Here is a 15,879-nt window from a genome sequence, read left to right as displayed (position 1 = left end):
CAGTTAAAGTTGATTGGATGAAAATTAAAGAAGTTTTTTTACGAATCACAATTCCTCTCCAGAACATTATACTTCCCCTTTAGTCCAGGGCGCATCTGTTTTGAGATGGACGTTGAGAGGTGACTCAAATTTTTTTGCAGAAATTGCTTGAAAATAAATCAAATAATAATATTTGAGTTATCCTCCCCCTCAAAAAGGTCCGGAACATTGTTTAAATAATCAAAATGTCAAAAAATGAAGGAAAAATTCGATTTTTTTCTTCGTTTCTTGATTATAACTTTAAAAGTATTCATTTCCGAGAAAAGTTGTACTGACATAAAAGTTGCGTAATTAAATTTCCTACAATACAGAATTGGTTAACAATTTAAAAAATAGTCACCCTTGTTGCAAAATAGCAATAATTGCGAAAAACCCATACAAAAACAAGTATTCGCATTTTACGTTTTTCAACAATTTGTGCTACACCTAGGACATTCATATTTTACCCAGAAAAACTTTATGATACAGTAAAACAATACTGTAAATTTCATTAAGATCGGTTTAATACATTTTGCAAAATAAATTTTGCAATCCAGCTTTCGCAAAAAAAAATCATTTTTTCAAAATGTTATAGGACTGAAAATAAAGCAGATAGCAAGTTGAAAATTTTTTTGCTTATAGAAGTGTACCGTACCTTTCATTTGCAATTTTCAAAATTAAAATCGATTAATTACGACGGCGTCAGGAAATTTTTTAAATAAACATTAATTTTTGGAGCTACGCGCAGGACAGCGGTGTTCGATTCACACAAGTTTATTTCCACCAAAATTTCTTCCAATCTTTATCTAATATATTATTTTCTTACTCTATATTTTGTTTTATTTTAATATTTTAATTCCACAAAAATCAAACTAATTTTATTATTGTTTGTGAAATATTGTTTAAACAATTGCATATGTTTAAAAATAATAAACTTTTATTCTCTTAGTCAAAATATATGAACAAAGAAAGTTTTTGCTAATAAAAGTGTTATTTCAAAGGATAAAGTATGTGTTTTTATTTTGCAATAAACAAATTTATTTATTTATATCGAAATGTAATAAAAATTAAAATGTATCAATCATTATCAAAGGTCATTGGAATGCCCAATCAGAGCAAACTATCCGTTGTCCTGCGCGTAGCACCAATAATTAATGTTTATTTAAAAAAATTCCTGACGCTGTGGTGTTAATCGATTTTAATTTTGCAAAATTGCAAATAAAAGGTACAGAACACTTCTATAGGCAAAACAAATTTCAACTTGCTATCTGCTTTACTTTCAGTTCTGTAACATTCTGAAAAAATGAATTTTTTTTGTGAAAGCTGGATTTCAAAATTTATTTTGCAAAATCTATTGAACCTGTCTTAATGAAATTTACAGTATTGTTTTACTGTATCATGAAGTTTTTCTGGTTGAAATATGAAGGTCCCTAAATGTAGCATAAATGGTTGAAAAACGTAAAATGCTAATACTTGTTTTTGTATGGTTGTTTCGTAATTATTGCTATTTTACAACAAGGGTGACTAATTTTTAAATTTTTAACCAATTCTATATTGTAGGAAATTTAATTACGCAACTTTTATGTCAGTACAAGTTTTCTCGGAAATGAATACTTTTAAAGTTATAATAAAAAAACGAAGAAATAAATCGAATTTTTCCTTAATTTTTTGACATTTTGATTATTTAAACAATGTTCCGGACCTTTTTGAGAGGGAGGATAAGTCAAATATTATTATTTAATTTATTTTCAAGCAATTTCTGCAAAAAAATTTGAGTCACCTCTTAACGTCCAAATGTACTAATATTTTTACAGATCCGCCCTGGTCTACTTGTATATTTGTGAACAGATCTGACAGTTTTCATTCTTGCTTGTCTTCTTCGACCTCTAAGTACACGATTTCGTGGGCCATCTGATTTTAAACCAATCCTGACTTTTTCTGAAAATAGCACATTTTGTCAATTCCCAATGTACTAGTTTTGGTGGTGAGACACCAATATGGGCGATCAATTCTGTGCTGCCTGGATAACTCGGGAACTCATAACTGTCTCCTGCTGTATACTTCTTGGCACGAACTCTTCTTCTTATCGTTTCAACTGAAAAAGTTAAACCTGTAGCTTCCAAAAGCTGCTTTTGGAGCTGCAGGTGAAAAATGGTTGGGTGTTTTCCAGCTGATTGGATAATTAAACAATCGTGGCGAGCAGTTATTACTTTTTGACGACTTTCCCTTGCTCTATTTTTAAGCTTTCCTAGTTCCTGTTACCTAGCATAGGTTTTGGACAGAACGCCCTGTGTTACGCATAGCTCTACAGCTATGTCCCTCTGAGAACATTACTTTCTCCACAAGATCAATATCTTTCCCCGTTGTAAGTTATATAACCCCACATGAGGCATATTTTCGGTTTTGGACGCAAAAGTTCGTTTATATTTTCGTTCAATTTGCAACTCAAGCAAATAACCTATACCGTACCGAGCTGTACTATCTGATTGTCTTATCGATTTCTTTATTTTCAATAAAAACCTTTATTCTTCGCAACAATAACAAGTTTTTTCAAAAACTTGTTATTGTTTGTGCTTTGAAATACATGGTGATTCCATATAAGTTTCGTTGTGTGTATATATGTACATCTCATAGCTGGTTTTCTTCCTGGCGGTTCCCATTCGCAACTGTCTGATAAATAAGTCTTCTAAAAGATAGAGGTGGGAGCTAAGGTCCCATAATGATTAGATTATGTAGATTATGTGAATCAGCTTCACCGCACTTCGACCTGTAGAGACCTTTTGTGCATACCTTAATCTAGTTGAACTCTAGGATGCCAATACTTCTGATAAAGTTGATTAGTTTCCTAGGTAACTTGTTTCCTGTATCAGAGGGCGCTAAACTAACCTCCTCTAGGAATTTTAGTCGTTTGCAGAACAGTGCTAAGCAGTTGCATTATATTATGTTCTTCCGTTTCTTCTTCGTTGTCACAGAAACGACAGTTCGCAATATCTAATTTGCCTATTTTTTGAGATAATATCATACAGGGCAGTGACCAGTGACCATTTTGATATCTTTTTTCCTCACTTCGAGAAGGCGGTTTGTTGCAGTAGGCGACATTTTTATGAGCGTTTTTGCTTGCCTTTGTCCTGGTGTGTTAAACCAATATAATCGTAGTTGATTGAGTTCCCAGGTCCGGAGTTCTTCTCTGATGTGGTTTTTCTATAATCTACAGAAAGATTCTGGACCCTGGAGTGGGGTTAAAACTCTTCTTTTGCGAGGCAATCACCTTCCTGCAATTCCCTTGAAGCCTGGCAATCACATCAAAGTTACTTTTTTGCATTCCTCAAGCTTTTTGAGGGATTATTTACAGTCCCAAACTAACTTTGGCTCATAAGTAAATGACTTTAGAGCCTTTAAGGCGGCTTGGCTGTCTGATAAAATAAAGATTATTACCCTACGAGTGTCTTGGTTGAAAAATTCTTGGGCACTAATGTCTATAGCAGGGGTTCTCAATATGTGGTACATGGACCACTGGTGGTGCATATCATTATTTGGGGTGGTACACAAAACACAGCCAAAAACCAGCATATTTATAGTTACATGGTTAGATTACCTAACTCGATAGGTATTTCAGTTAGGTGGTGCCAAGAATAATTTTAGAAGAATTTTGTGGTACATGACTCAAAAACATTGGAAACCACTGGTCTATAGCATGTATTTCTGTCTGAAAGATAGTTGGGGCTGTCCCAAGAGATTTGACTAGCCGGAAATTGGACACAGTAATTCCCACGCCTGCCCTTTCATCTATCTTAGATTCATTCATATCCCGTATGATTGTATGATGGAACTTTCCTCCAGTTTCGGTTCAACTTCTTCACCTATTTGCTGGTTTTATGACCATTTCAAAGGGTGTTTCGAAGTCAAATTTGACTGACATGGCGTCTATCAGCATGTCCTTAGAATCAAATGAAATTTATTCCAAAATTTTTAGGTGCTCAACTAGATCTCCGGGTTTGCAGTCGCCAGAGATTTGATCTGTAAAAACGAGATAAACAAGCTGGATGCTGTGGATATCGATTTGGATCATTCCAACAAGGAATGTAACTGAGATAATTTTGCACAAAAATGTTTATTAGCACTTTTTGTGCAGAATGGACCGTTCTCTCAGATTCAACGCTTGAATCGATCGGCGATTTTGAATGTCAGTTACGAGCGCGAAATTAATTTTTTTAAATTGATTTCGCGCAAAAACAAAAATTACTGTTTGTTATTCGATCACAATAAAATCATATTCTGTAATAGTATGTATAGCAACCTACTGTTGGACTTTTTAAAGTTCTTTTATCTTAGTACTTCCTAGAAATTTCTATCAACATATTTCTGCCTACTTTAGTCATTGAATGCGTTTGTAAAAGTGAAAAAAGTGTGTTGCATGTTACACAAAGATAGTAATTATTTTGCAATAGATTCTAATTAATATTATTAGCCATTTATGTTCAATTGAACGTGAAGTACAACAATTGGTCTATCAATATTTACACAACTTCACTTTATTTTACTATTGTCATGCATAGAGAAAAGTAAACTGACCGTGAAATACAACTATTTTTATTTTTAATTGATCATATTATTTTAGTTCTTTTAGTAAATGATGTAGAGTTTCGTACCCAGGGACATTCTTAGAATTTCAACAGTTTTACAACGAAATATGTTGTAAAACAATAATTTTTTAAAAAAGTTGACTTGAAATTTTTTGAGGAAATATATCAATACTGCCGTACTAAGCGTAAAGGGGGTATCTGACATTTTTGGGTATATTGAGATTTTGATGTCTAGTAAATTCTTGGATCTTCCTCTATACGTTACTAAAGCTCTTTAGCCGTAAATATGAATAGTTTATTTATAAATCGCATTTTTTGTTTGACGTTTATTTTAACCTATTTTGCTAAGCATAATTGGGTGTAACCGACATATACTAAGGTATAAAAGTAGTATCTTCACAGATACGGCTGTTTACCTTTAGCTTATGTTAGATACTCCTATATTGCCTTAGTACTTAGTATAGTTAGTACTCACTATTTACCACCTTTTGCCTCTAGTATGTTGGTAGGAACTACAAATTGTAAATAGATGTTACCTGTTTTTTGATAGAAATTTTTGTTCTTGTGGGGTGTCAAAAACATTCAAGACAACAAACACATTGAGATCTATTTTATCTAAAACTCAGGGTTGGCAGGTTTAAACCAACATGCTTGAAACCTTGGTTTAAACCATGGTTTAAATCAACTGGTTTTTTAAGAAAAAAACCTGGTTTTTTTATTGAACCTCCAAACTGATGTTTTTATTTAAAGTTTTTTATACAGCTGCCGCAAATGAAGAAAATTAAGATAAATAAATTCTATTTTTTACTTTCGAACTTAGCTATTTTGAATATGTTTTGATACGTTTGAAGATGTATTTTTGTTATTTTTATTTTTTGTGTGTGTAAATAAAAATAAAAGTATCTTAATCATTTTTTTCATTGTTTATTACTATTATTTTCTAACATAATTTATTCATTTTTAAGGTATTAAAATTATGATACTTTGTATCAAATAAAACTGGTTTAAACCAAATTAACCTGGTTTAAACAAAAAAAAACTGGTTATTTTGTTTTTTTTAAACCTTGGTTTTTGCCTACCCTGTTAAAACTAAACCTAACAATGAACAAGAAAGAACAAAGAATTGTATTTATAAAATACCTTGTGAATGCGAACAATTTTACTTAGGTGAAACATCAAGACCATTAAACGTTAGAATAAGTGACATCAGTCTTATATTAAAAATAGAGAATTTGATAGATCTCAAATATATCAACACGCATGGGACAGTGAACATAGAGTTCAGTGGAAAGATTTAAGTATAGTCCTGAAAGAAACATAGTAAAAAAAGAAAAATCATAGAAGCGGCTCTTATTATGCTAAATGAAACCAATTGTGTCGCAAATTCCTCTGTAGAATGCAGTAGGATGAGGTTACCTATACTAAAAGAGGAAGTCAATAGAAAGAAGTACATATTTTATATTTTAGTATTATTGATATATCTATGTATTATTAATAATATTTAAAAATAACATACATGTAAAATCAAAATTTTGGTGTTAGTTTTGAGAGTAAACTGAAAGTAAGACCAAATACTTACAATGTCGGGATAGTATCATGAGGTTTTTTCACTAACGTGAGAATTTTACTGTCACCATTGCCTGTGGTTGTCTTTTTAAAGACAAATCGCATGCTATGATTTTTTGTGACGAATATTCTTGAGTTAAAGTTGATTTCATGTAATCGAATGAACTATTTTTCATATAGTCGTCACAGGAACGCAACTCATAAATGTTGGCAATATCATTTTAAAGTCTTCTGCTTTAAAATGTATAATAATATTATATATTATACTATGTCTGAATTACCGATATGAATGAGTCAGATTAAATTAAATTATTAAAAGAATTTTAAAGCAACAACATTTTTGTTTAATCTAGTAATATTTTGTATTTTGAAAACGACATCCGATGTGGACTTCGAAACGTCAATAAAATAATTTTTTCAATTAAATTGTGGCTTAGTTCCCATTTAGAATAATAAATTACATAAATGCCACACAGAAATAGCTTCAGAACAATATTGGGAATACATAAACAAAATTAAAAAATTCATCAGAACTTTGAACTGATCAAATTTAAATATCTATTATTAAATAGATTACTAAGCGTTAATGGTCGTAGAAGTGTCTTTTACTTGAGCATTTCAGCATAATAACTACTATATCTACTTTAAATACCTTTTATTAATCATTGGGAGTTTCAGTTAATAAATTTATATCCTAGTAATCTCTAATTTATATTATTTTATCATTGGTAGTATACAGTGTAAATACTAAGCTTTATTAGTGGTATCTGCTTTTACTTAAGAACTTTGGACGTAACTACGCAGATACCACTTATTTGGCGTAGTACATTGCAGTTACAACTAAAACATCTTAGCATTGTTAATATTTTTCGTTGTAAATTTGGCAGTATCTGGTATAATTAATGTAAAATAATAAATTTTACTATTAAAACAATACATTCAGCTAAAAAAAAATCAGAAACTCAATAAAAAAGGTTTGAAGGTTTTACATAATAAAAACCCAAAATAAATGAGGTTTGAACTTTAAACGTCGCCGTCGTTTTCTCAGTTTGAGGTCTAATGTTCACTCTTTTCAACAAAGTTCTTAAATAATATTTTTGAAAACGATTTCTGGAGGGGAAATCCAAATATTAAACTTTAGTTAGTCAAAATGTAATTTTAATTACAATCAATTGTGGCGTAATCCCATGTAAACGCAATATTTAACTTAGATATTCCACAAGAAAACAGTACCTTATTAAATCAGCTTGGTTTCACTAACAATAATGTTTTGTTACAGATCTTCAGCTGGCAGCAGAACTTGGCAAGACTTTATTAGAACGGAACAAAGAACTAGAAATATCACTGAAACAACACCAAACTATCATTGATGATCAAACTCAAGAAATAGAAGTAAGTATTAAAAAATAATATGGTTTTCAAACATTTTTTTATTGAAAATGAATAACCATTTTCAATTTCGTTGCAAAAGGAAAATACAGCCGAACCACATTCTAGTCCAATCAGATAGTGCATCAAGCACCTCTACCGGTTTCGAAACTTATTAGTCTCTCATCAGGAGGCACATATGCTGCTCTCCCTGATCCAACCAAAACAAACCCCAGCGTGCAGTCCCGGATTGCAACGAACGAAATGGCATAGATGCCCTAGCGGCAACTGCTAGCAAAAAGACTAAGTTTTCACTCTAATGGCATATAAAACAACATAATGCTATTCTACATCCCACCATTCTCCATTCTCGTTGGAACTTTACCGCGCGGAGCAGATGGGACGTGAATTGTAAATTGTAGAATTCCCTCATCTTCTTTAGTCTCAGCATCCGTATGGCTTGCAAATTGTAGAAGCCTCGGAGGTGTAACCAGAGAAGGTTCCCATTGTTTTCATTCTGGTGGGATGTAGAATAGCATTATATTGTTTTATATGCCATTAGAGTGAAAACTTAGTCATTTTTTTATTAGTATAGGTCGTTAAAATCCATCTTTTAAAATATGTAACCGTCAACAACTTTCTCGTTTGTTATTTTGGTGACCATTTCTGTTACTGCCTTGCTTATCTCAATAAGTTTCTTGTCAAATTCTTCATTTAATAAACTGTCAAAGTACTTTTTCCATCGCTTGTAACATCCTTTTTGTGAAGGATGTTCGCTAGTATTTTATTGTTTTCACCTCGAGTATATCTAACCTGATTAAAATGTTTGGTTTATTTGCTCTATGTTTGGCTAGTTAAATAACTTTGGTTCACCTTCCGTGGTATCAAGTTGATCATATTGTTACAATTATCAAACACACGTGTACCAGTCCGGCCCTGGCCATGCCTAGCCATTACCGAAGCTAGAATGATCGAGGTATGCCGCATAGTATATAGAGATTACTGGATATTTCTAGAAAACAGAGTCGGCATATATAAACAGAATTATTTTATATCATTCATCCAGTCCATGTTATCCATCCAGAGTTATAAATCCATTATGTATTGTTAGTCGGGAAATATAAAATGTATTATATAAATTATATTTTGGTGTAAATAGTATGTATAAATAAATTCAGATTAGGTGTAAATAAATAAGAAACACTAAAGAACATAATTGCTAAAATTCATTAATAAATTAAAAGGCCGTTGAAAACACTACAGTAGGTATGTGTAGATTTGTATACGCTTCTGTTTTAGCTTTTGCTATAGGTATTGGATTTTAACAATAGCTATGAGTCATGCAGATTTAGTACACAAGTTTAAGTGAAATTTTCAAGCTCATAGCTCTTGTCAAAATCCCTAAGGGTGCGTTCACTACAGAGACCAAAGGATGGTATCCTAGAATAGAGCATGGTATCGTACTCTTCATATTTGTGAATTCTCGCATTTAAAATAATGCATTTATTTTAAATAGCGATCGATAATATAGTTTCGATCGCCAGGTAAAATAAATAAATTATTTTAAATGCGAGAATTCACGAATATGAAGAGTACGATACCATGCTCTAGGCTAGCATACCATCCTTTGGTCTCCGTAGTGAACGCACTCTTACTTATACTGATACTTATAGACCAGGGCGCATTTGTAAAAATATTAGTACATTTGGATGTTGAGTGGTGACTCATATTTTTTTTGCAGAAATTGCTTGAAAACATAGGCGTAACCAGGGGGGGGTTTTGGGGGTTGTAACCCCCCCCATTGGGATGTACTTTCAGCTCTATACGCTTAACATCATATCCCTCAGATATTTCCAGTAGTTGTAACCCCCCCCTTTCAGGTAGATGTAACCCCCCCCTTAGGATCATCCTGGTTACGCCTATGCTTGAAAATAACTTATATAATAATATTTGAGTTATCCTCCCACTCAAAAATGTCCGGAACATTGTTTAAATAATCAAAATGTCAAAAAATGAAGGAATAAGTCGATTTTTTCTTCGTTTTTCTATAATAACTTTAAAAGTATTCATTTCCGAGAAAAGTTGGACTGACATAAAAGTTGCGTAATTAAATTTCCTACAATATAGAATTAGTTAAAAATTTTAAAAATTGTCACCCTTGTTGCAAAATAGTAATAATTTCGAAAAAACCATAAAAAACAAGTATTCGCATTTTACGCTTTTCAACCATTTATGCTACACTTAGGACCTTCATATATCACACAGAAAAACATAATGATATAATAAAATAATACTGAAAATTTCATTAAGAGCGGTTTAATAGATTTTGCAATATAAATTTTGCAATCCAGCGTCGTTCGCAAAAAAAAAATTATTTTTTCAAAATGTTGCAGGACTGAAAATAAAGCAGACAGCAAGTTGAATTTTTTTTACGTATAGAAGAATACTGTACCTTTCCTTTGCAATTGCTAAATTAAAATCGGTTAACTACCACGGGGTCAGGAATTTTTTTAAATAAACATTAATTTTTGGTGCTACGCGCAGGACAGCGGATACGTTTGCTCTGATCGGGCATTCCAATGACCTTTGCACAGGCCTACAGAAAAAAATTTTTGTTTTGGTGCCGTGAATCTTTAAGCTGGTTTTTATTATACTAGGGGCGATAAATCGAAATATGGATTCCGTTTTTTTATATCAGCTCTAGTTTTATGGATATGGCACATTCCGAAATTAGTAGTTTTAATATGTCAGATAATGAAGAATATGTTATTCAAAGGAATATACATTGTTAATTAAACTTCTTCCTCGGTATATTTGTTGTTCTCAATGTATTATGCCTTATTTATGCAAGAAAGAACATTATTGCCCAGTCTTTAGTCGAACGAGAGAAAATAATCTTACCACCCCTCCATATTAAGCTAGGCCTAATGAAGCAATTCGTTAAGGCACTTGATTCTAATGGACCATGCTTCGCCTACATAGGAAGGAAGCTGCCCCAGATAAGTACGGAAAAACTTAAAGCTGGTTTCTTTGATGGACCACAGATCAGACTTCTTACAAAGGATACGGCATTTGTGGGGTCAATGAATGAGGTAGAGAAAAAAGCTTGGCTTTCTTGTGGACACTATGAAAAATTTTCTGGGAAATCACAAAAGTGAAAACTATGCTGAGCTGGTAAACTGTTTGCTGAATAATTTCCAATTACGGATGTAATATAAGCATCAAAGTCCACTATCTTCACAGCCACCTGGACGGTTTCCCTGAAAACTTGGTGACACAAGTGAGCAAGGTGATAGATTTCACCAAGACATAAAAACCATGGAGGACCGGTACCAAGGAATATGGGACACCCGTATGATGGCAGGTTTTTGCTGGAGTCTGAAGAGAGACAGTTTAAAATCCGTTCCAGGAAATCGCGCAAGAGAAACTTTCGTTATGTCAACTAAAGTTTTTTTTCTATTTTGTTAGTTTTTTCTCAAAACTAATTGTATATCTGTTTCATTGTACAAAGGGTTTTATTGTAGTTAAATGCCTTAAAATATACTTTTTTTTCTAATTGTGTGATATTTATTCCAATTTAGTATATCCATGTCAGCATATTCGTATTTTAATGCATAATAGCTGGCACGACCTCCGTTATCTTGAAAACTAGAGCTGATAGGGCAAAACTAAAGCCATATTCGGAATCAGCACCCCAATTATACCTAAAATCAGCTCTCAACACTTTGGCACCAAAAACACTGTAGGCCTGTGTAATGATTGATAAATTTAAATTTTTAGTACATTTCGATATAAATAAATGAATTTGTTTATTGCAAAATAAAAACACATAAGTACTGTCCTTTGAAATAACACATTTTTAGCAAAAACTTTCTTTGTTCATATATAATAAAAGTTTATTATTTTTAAAGATACGCAATTGTTTAAACAATATTTCACAAACAATAATCAAATTAGTTTGATTTTTGTGGAATTAAAATATTAAAATACAACAAAATATAGAGTAAGAAAATAATATATTAGATGAAGATTGGAAAAAAATTTTGGTGGAAATCAACTTATGTGAATCGAACACCGCTGTCCTGCGCGTAGCACCAAAAATTAATGTTTATTTAAAACAATTCCTGACGCCGTGGTAGTTAACCGATTTTAATTTTGCGAATTGCAAATGAAACGTACAGTATTCTTCTATACGTAAAAAAAATGTCAACTTGCTAATAGATCTGCTTTATTTTCAGTCCTGTAACATTTTGAAAAAATGAATTTTTTTGCGAAAGCTGGATTGCAAAATTTATTTTGCAAAATCTATTGAACTGATCTTAATGAAATTTACAGTGTAGTTTTATTATATTATAAAGTATTTCTAGATAAAATATTAAGGTCCTAAGTGTAGCATGAATGGTTGAAAAATGTAAAATGCGAATACTTGTTTTTTTTTATGGTTTTTTTGCAATGATTATTGCTATTTTGCAACAAGGGTGACAATTTTTAGAATTTTTAACTAATCGTATATTGTAGAAAATTTAATTACACAACTTTTATGTAAGTGCAACTTTTCTCTAAAGTCAATACTTTTAAAGTTATAATCGAAAAACGAAGAAAAAATCGAATTTTTCCTTAATTTTTTGACATTTTGATTATTTAAACAATGTTCCGGACCTTTTTGAGTGGGGGGATAATTCAATTAATATTATATGAGTTAATTCCAAGCAATTTCTGCAAAAAATATGAGTCAGCTCTCAACGTCCATCTCAAAACAGATGCGCCCTGGACTATTACGTTTGTTAAAAAGGCGCTAATAACCCTAATATCTATCGACACATGGCGCAAAAGCTTTAAAATAATATGTTTTCGTTGTAGTACCTAACGAAGCAAGTTGTTGCACTCCGAGAAGTCAACGACTCACGACTACGAATCTACGAGCAACTAGAAGTTAGTATCCAGGATCTAGAAAGGGCGAATCACCGTCTAGTCCTTGAAAATTCATCGGATAAGAAGATCATCAAGGTATGTTCTATAATTTCTATATATTCCTATAATATTCATTAAATTCTATAATTTTTATCTTATTCTTCTTTAGCCCATTTCTATGCAACTTTGGACATAGGCCTTTCCCAAATCTTTCCATTTCCGTCTGTCCTTGGCTGCGCTTTTCCAGTTAGTTCCTGCAACTTTTACAATATCGTCCTTCCATCGCATCTGAGGTCTTCCTCTTCCTCTAATTCCTGTCCACGATCTCCAGTTTTGTATTTCAGCATTCCATCTTTTATCTTCGTGTCTCGCATTGTGGCCCGCAAATCTCCATTTTAACCCTGTTATATGTTCAGTTACATTTTTTACATTTGTTTTCTCTCTTATCCATTTGTTTGATTTTCTGTCTTGTAGTTTTATTCCCAACATGGATGTTTCCATTTTTCTCTGAGTTATTTCTATTTTGTTTATGTTGGCCTTTGTTAATGTCCATGTTTCTGAGCCATAAGTCAGAACAGGAAGGATGCACTGGTCAAATACACGGGTTTTAAGGTACTGTTGTATCTTTGTGCTTTTTAGTATCCATCTTAACTTTCCAAACGCTGCCCACGAGAATCGGATTCTTCTCTGTACTTCAATTGTTTGGTTCTCTTTATTAGCTTTGATTATTTGACCCAGGTATATATATTCGTCAACAAGCAGGAAGCAGGAAGATCGAACCTATTATCGACCGAACTTATTTGGAGAAATTTGGTATTATTAGATATTAATGGTGACATTTTCTACCACATGCAACGTTCTTGATAACAACACAAAAATATATACAGAGAGAGTCTGTAAAGTGGAATAAATTCAATATCTCAAATACTAATTGTTTTTTTGGAAAATGCTCAGACCCGTCGATTAGTATTTCAAATTGTCCTTTTTGACATTCAATAATAATGTATACAGGGTGTCCCAATTTAGAGATATGACGTCATCGTCGATTTTCTTAAATGGCAACACTGTCATTTTGATAGCTAATTTGATAGGGTTTGTAAAGTTATACATAACTGCAAAATATCAAATTTTTATTCTCTACCATTTACAAGATAATAGAAAATAACAAAGTTATATCTGTAATTTGGAATATATTCAATAATTAAAATACTAACTGTTTTTTTGAAAAATGCTCAGACCCGTCGATTAGTATATCAAATTGTCCTTTTTGACATATAATAATAATGTATACAGGGTGTCCCAATTTAGAGATATGACGTCATCGTTGATTTTCTTAAATGGCAACACTGTCATTTTGATAGCTATTTTGATAGGGTGTGTAAAGTTATACACAACTGCAAAATTTCAAATTTGTATTCTCTACCATTTAGATGATAATAAAAAATAACAAAGTTATGAAAAAGAAGTAATCAACTAATAATTGAATTTAATTATTTCAATAAATTAAGCAAAAACTCATAATGTTGCCCTCAATTATTGTCAAATTGTCAATGGGCAACGTTATGAGCATTTGCTTAATTGAAATAAATAAATTCAATTATTATTTGATTACTTCTTGTTCTTCATAACTTTGTTATTTTTTATTATCTTGTAAATGGTAGGCAATAAAATGTTGAAATTTTTCAGATGTGTATAACTTTACACACGCTATCAAAATAGCTATCAAAATGATAGTGTTGCCATTTAAGAAAATCAACGATGACGTCATATCTCTAAATTGGGACACCCTGTATACATTATTATTATATGTCAAAAATGACAATTTGATATACTAATCGACGGGTCTGAGCATTTTTCAAAAAAACAGTTAGTATTTTAATTATTGAATATATTCCAAATTACAGATATAACTTTGTTATTTTCTATTATCTTGTAAATGGTAGAGAATAAAAATTTGATATTTTGCAGTTATGTATAACTTTACAAACCCTATCAAATTAGCTATCAAAATGACAGTGTTGCCATTTAAGAAAATCGACGATGACGTCATATCTCTAAATTGGGACACCCTGTATACATTTTTATTGAATGTCAAAAAGGACAATTTGAAATACTAATCGACGGGTCTGAGTATTTTCCAAAAAAACAATTAGTATTTGAGATATTGAATTTATTCCACTTTACAGACTCTCTCTGTATAGTGCAAAATATAAAGATACTTCTGTTATATAAAGTTTTAGAAATTGATTGTTTCTTGTTCACTAAATTTCTTATTTTTAAGACCATAAATGCCACTGTCGATGCCCTAGAAGCAAAAGTCGAAGAGTTGCAGTCCACCAACGATGATCTTAAACTCCAACTGGATATACTCAAAAGGAAATCGCAGAGAAACAATGAAGCTTTGACACCCACGAATTCCAGGGAAATAGTTACTTTAAGACATGTAGATCGACTAGACGATGATTCGGTGGATTCTACGGTACATAACGATGAGGTAAGTGCCTTCTTCTTCTTTGAAGCCCCATGTACCAGGCCCAAATTTTAGGCATTGGTAGCTTCCATGACGATTTGCGATATTGTTCTCGATCTCGCGCGACATGTAACAAGCATTTCATCTGCGGATAATACAGTTCACTGACGAAGGTTTTGGGGTCATGAATATTTCTTCCTACCAATCCCACTTTTTCTCTCCATCTTTCCATTGGGTATTAACTGCAATATCCAGTATCTGATACATCTCATTATTTGCCCCAGATATTCTTTTCTCTTTATCGTCTTCAAGTCATCTACGCCTTTACCTATTCTGTTTAAGACTTCTATGTTTGAACGCCAAGATTGGAAAAGGAAAAGTGGATGAATGTGTGGGAGAATTTGGCTTGGGAAAAAGAAATGAAAGGGGGGACAGACTTGTCGAATTCTGCCAAAGCGAGGAGCTGGTAGTAATGAATACCTTATTTAAATTACCCAAAAGAAGACTTTATACCTGGATATCACCGGCGGATTCGGAAGATCACATTGTAAGAAACCAGATAGATTACATTTTAATCAAATCCAGATATAAAAACACTATAAAGTCTGTGAGAACATACCCCGGAGCTGACATAAATTCAGATCATAATCCATAAAGGCCATGGGTACATAATTCGCAAATATTTTACGGCTATCCCTACTTTTTCTGTCTTTACACGGCAAATTACGTGTAGTAAAATTAATTATATATTTAAACTTAAATTTATTATATATGTAAACATTACTAGAATGTCATTCTACTTGAAAGTGTCATCATTAACTTAAAGAGATGGTTTTTGAATGTTCTTGGGTAACTGTTATTTATTGTATAATTGCAAATTATTAATTCAGTTAATAAATGTGATAATTTTTTCACTAACTATCTATTCAGTGATTGTAATAATTTATATGTACAACAAAAACT

General features: G+C 32.0%; 1 protein-coding gene across 1 annotated transcript in view; it reads left to right on the top strand.

Annotated features, from left to right (window-relative positions):
- The window catches only part of LOC114331047 (cerebellar degeneration-related protein 2), a 168,717-nt gene that overhangs the window by 108,987 nt on the left and 43,851 nt on the right, over nt 1-15,879 (top strand). Inside the window, exons 2-4 of the mRNA XM_050651269.1 lie at nt 7,447-7,559; nt 12,396-12,542; nt 14,728-14,940. Coding sequence (XP_050507226.1) covers nt 7,447-7,559; nt 12,396-12,542; nt 14,728-14,940 — 473 coding nt within the window. The remainder of the gene's footprint in view (nt 1-7,446; nt 7,560-12,395; nt 12,543-14,727; nt 14,941-15,879) is intronic.

Source organism: Diabrotica virgifera, chromosome 5 (assembly GCF_917563875.1).
Source record: "Diabrotica virgifera virgifera chromosome 5, PGI_DIABVI_V3a".
In the NCBI taxonomy this organism is placed as follows: Eukaryota; Metazoa; Arthropoda; class Insecta; order Coleoptera; family Chrysomelidae; genus Diabrotica; species Diabrotica virgifera.
The sequence above is the reverse complement of the archived record's forward strand: the minus strand, read 5'-3'. Positions and strand labels throughout refer to the sequence as shown.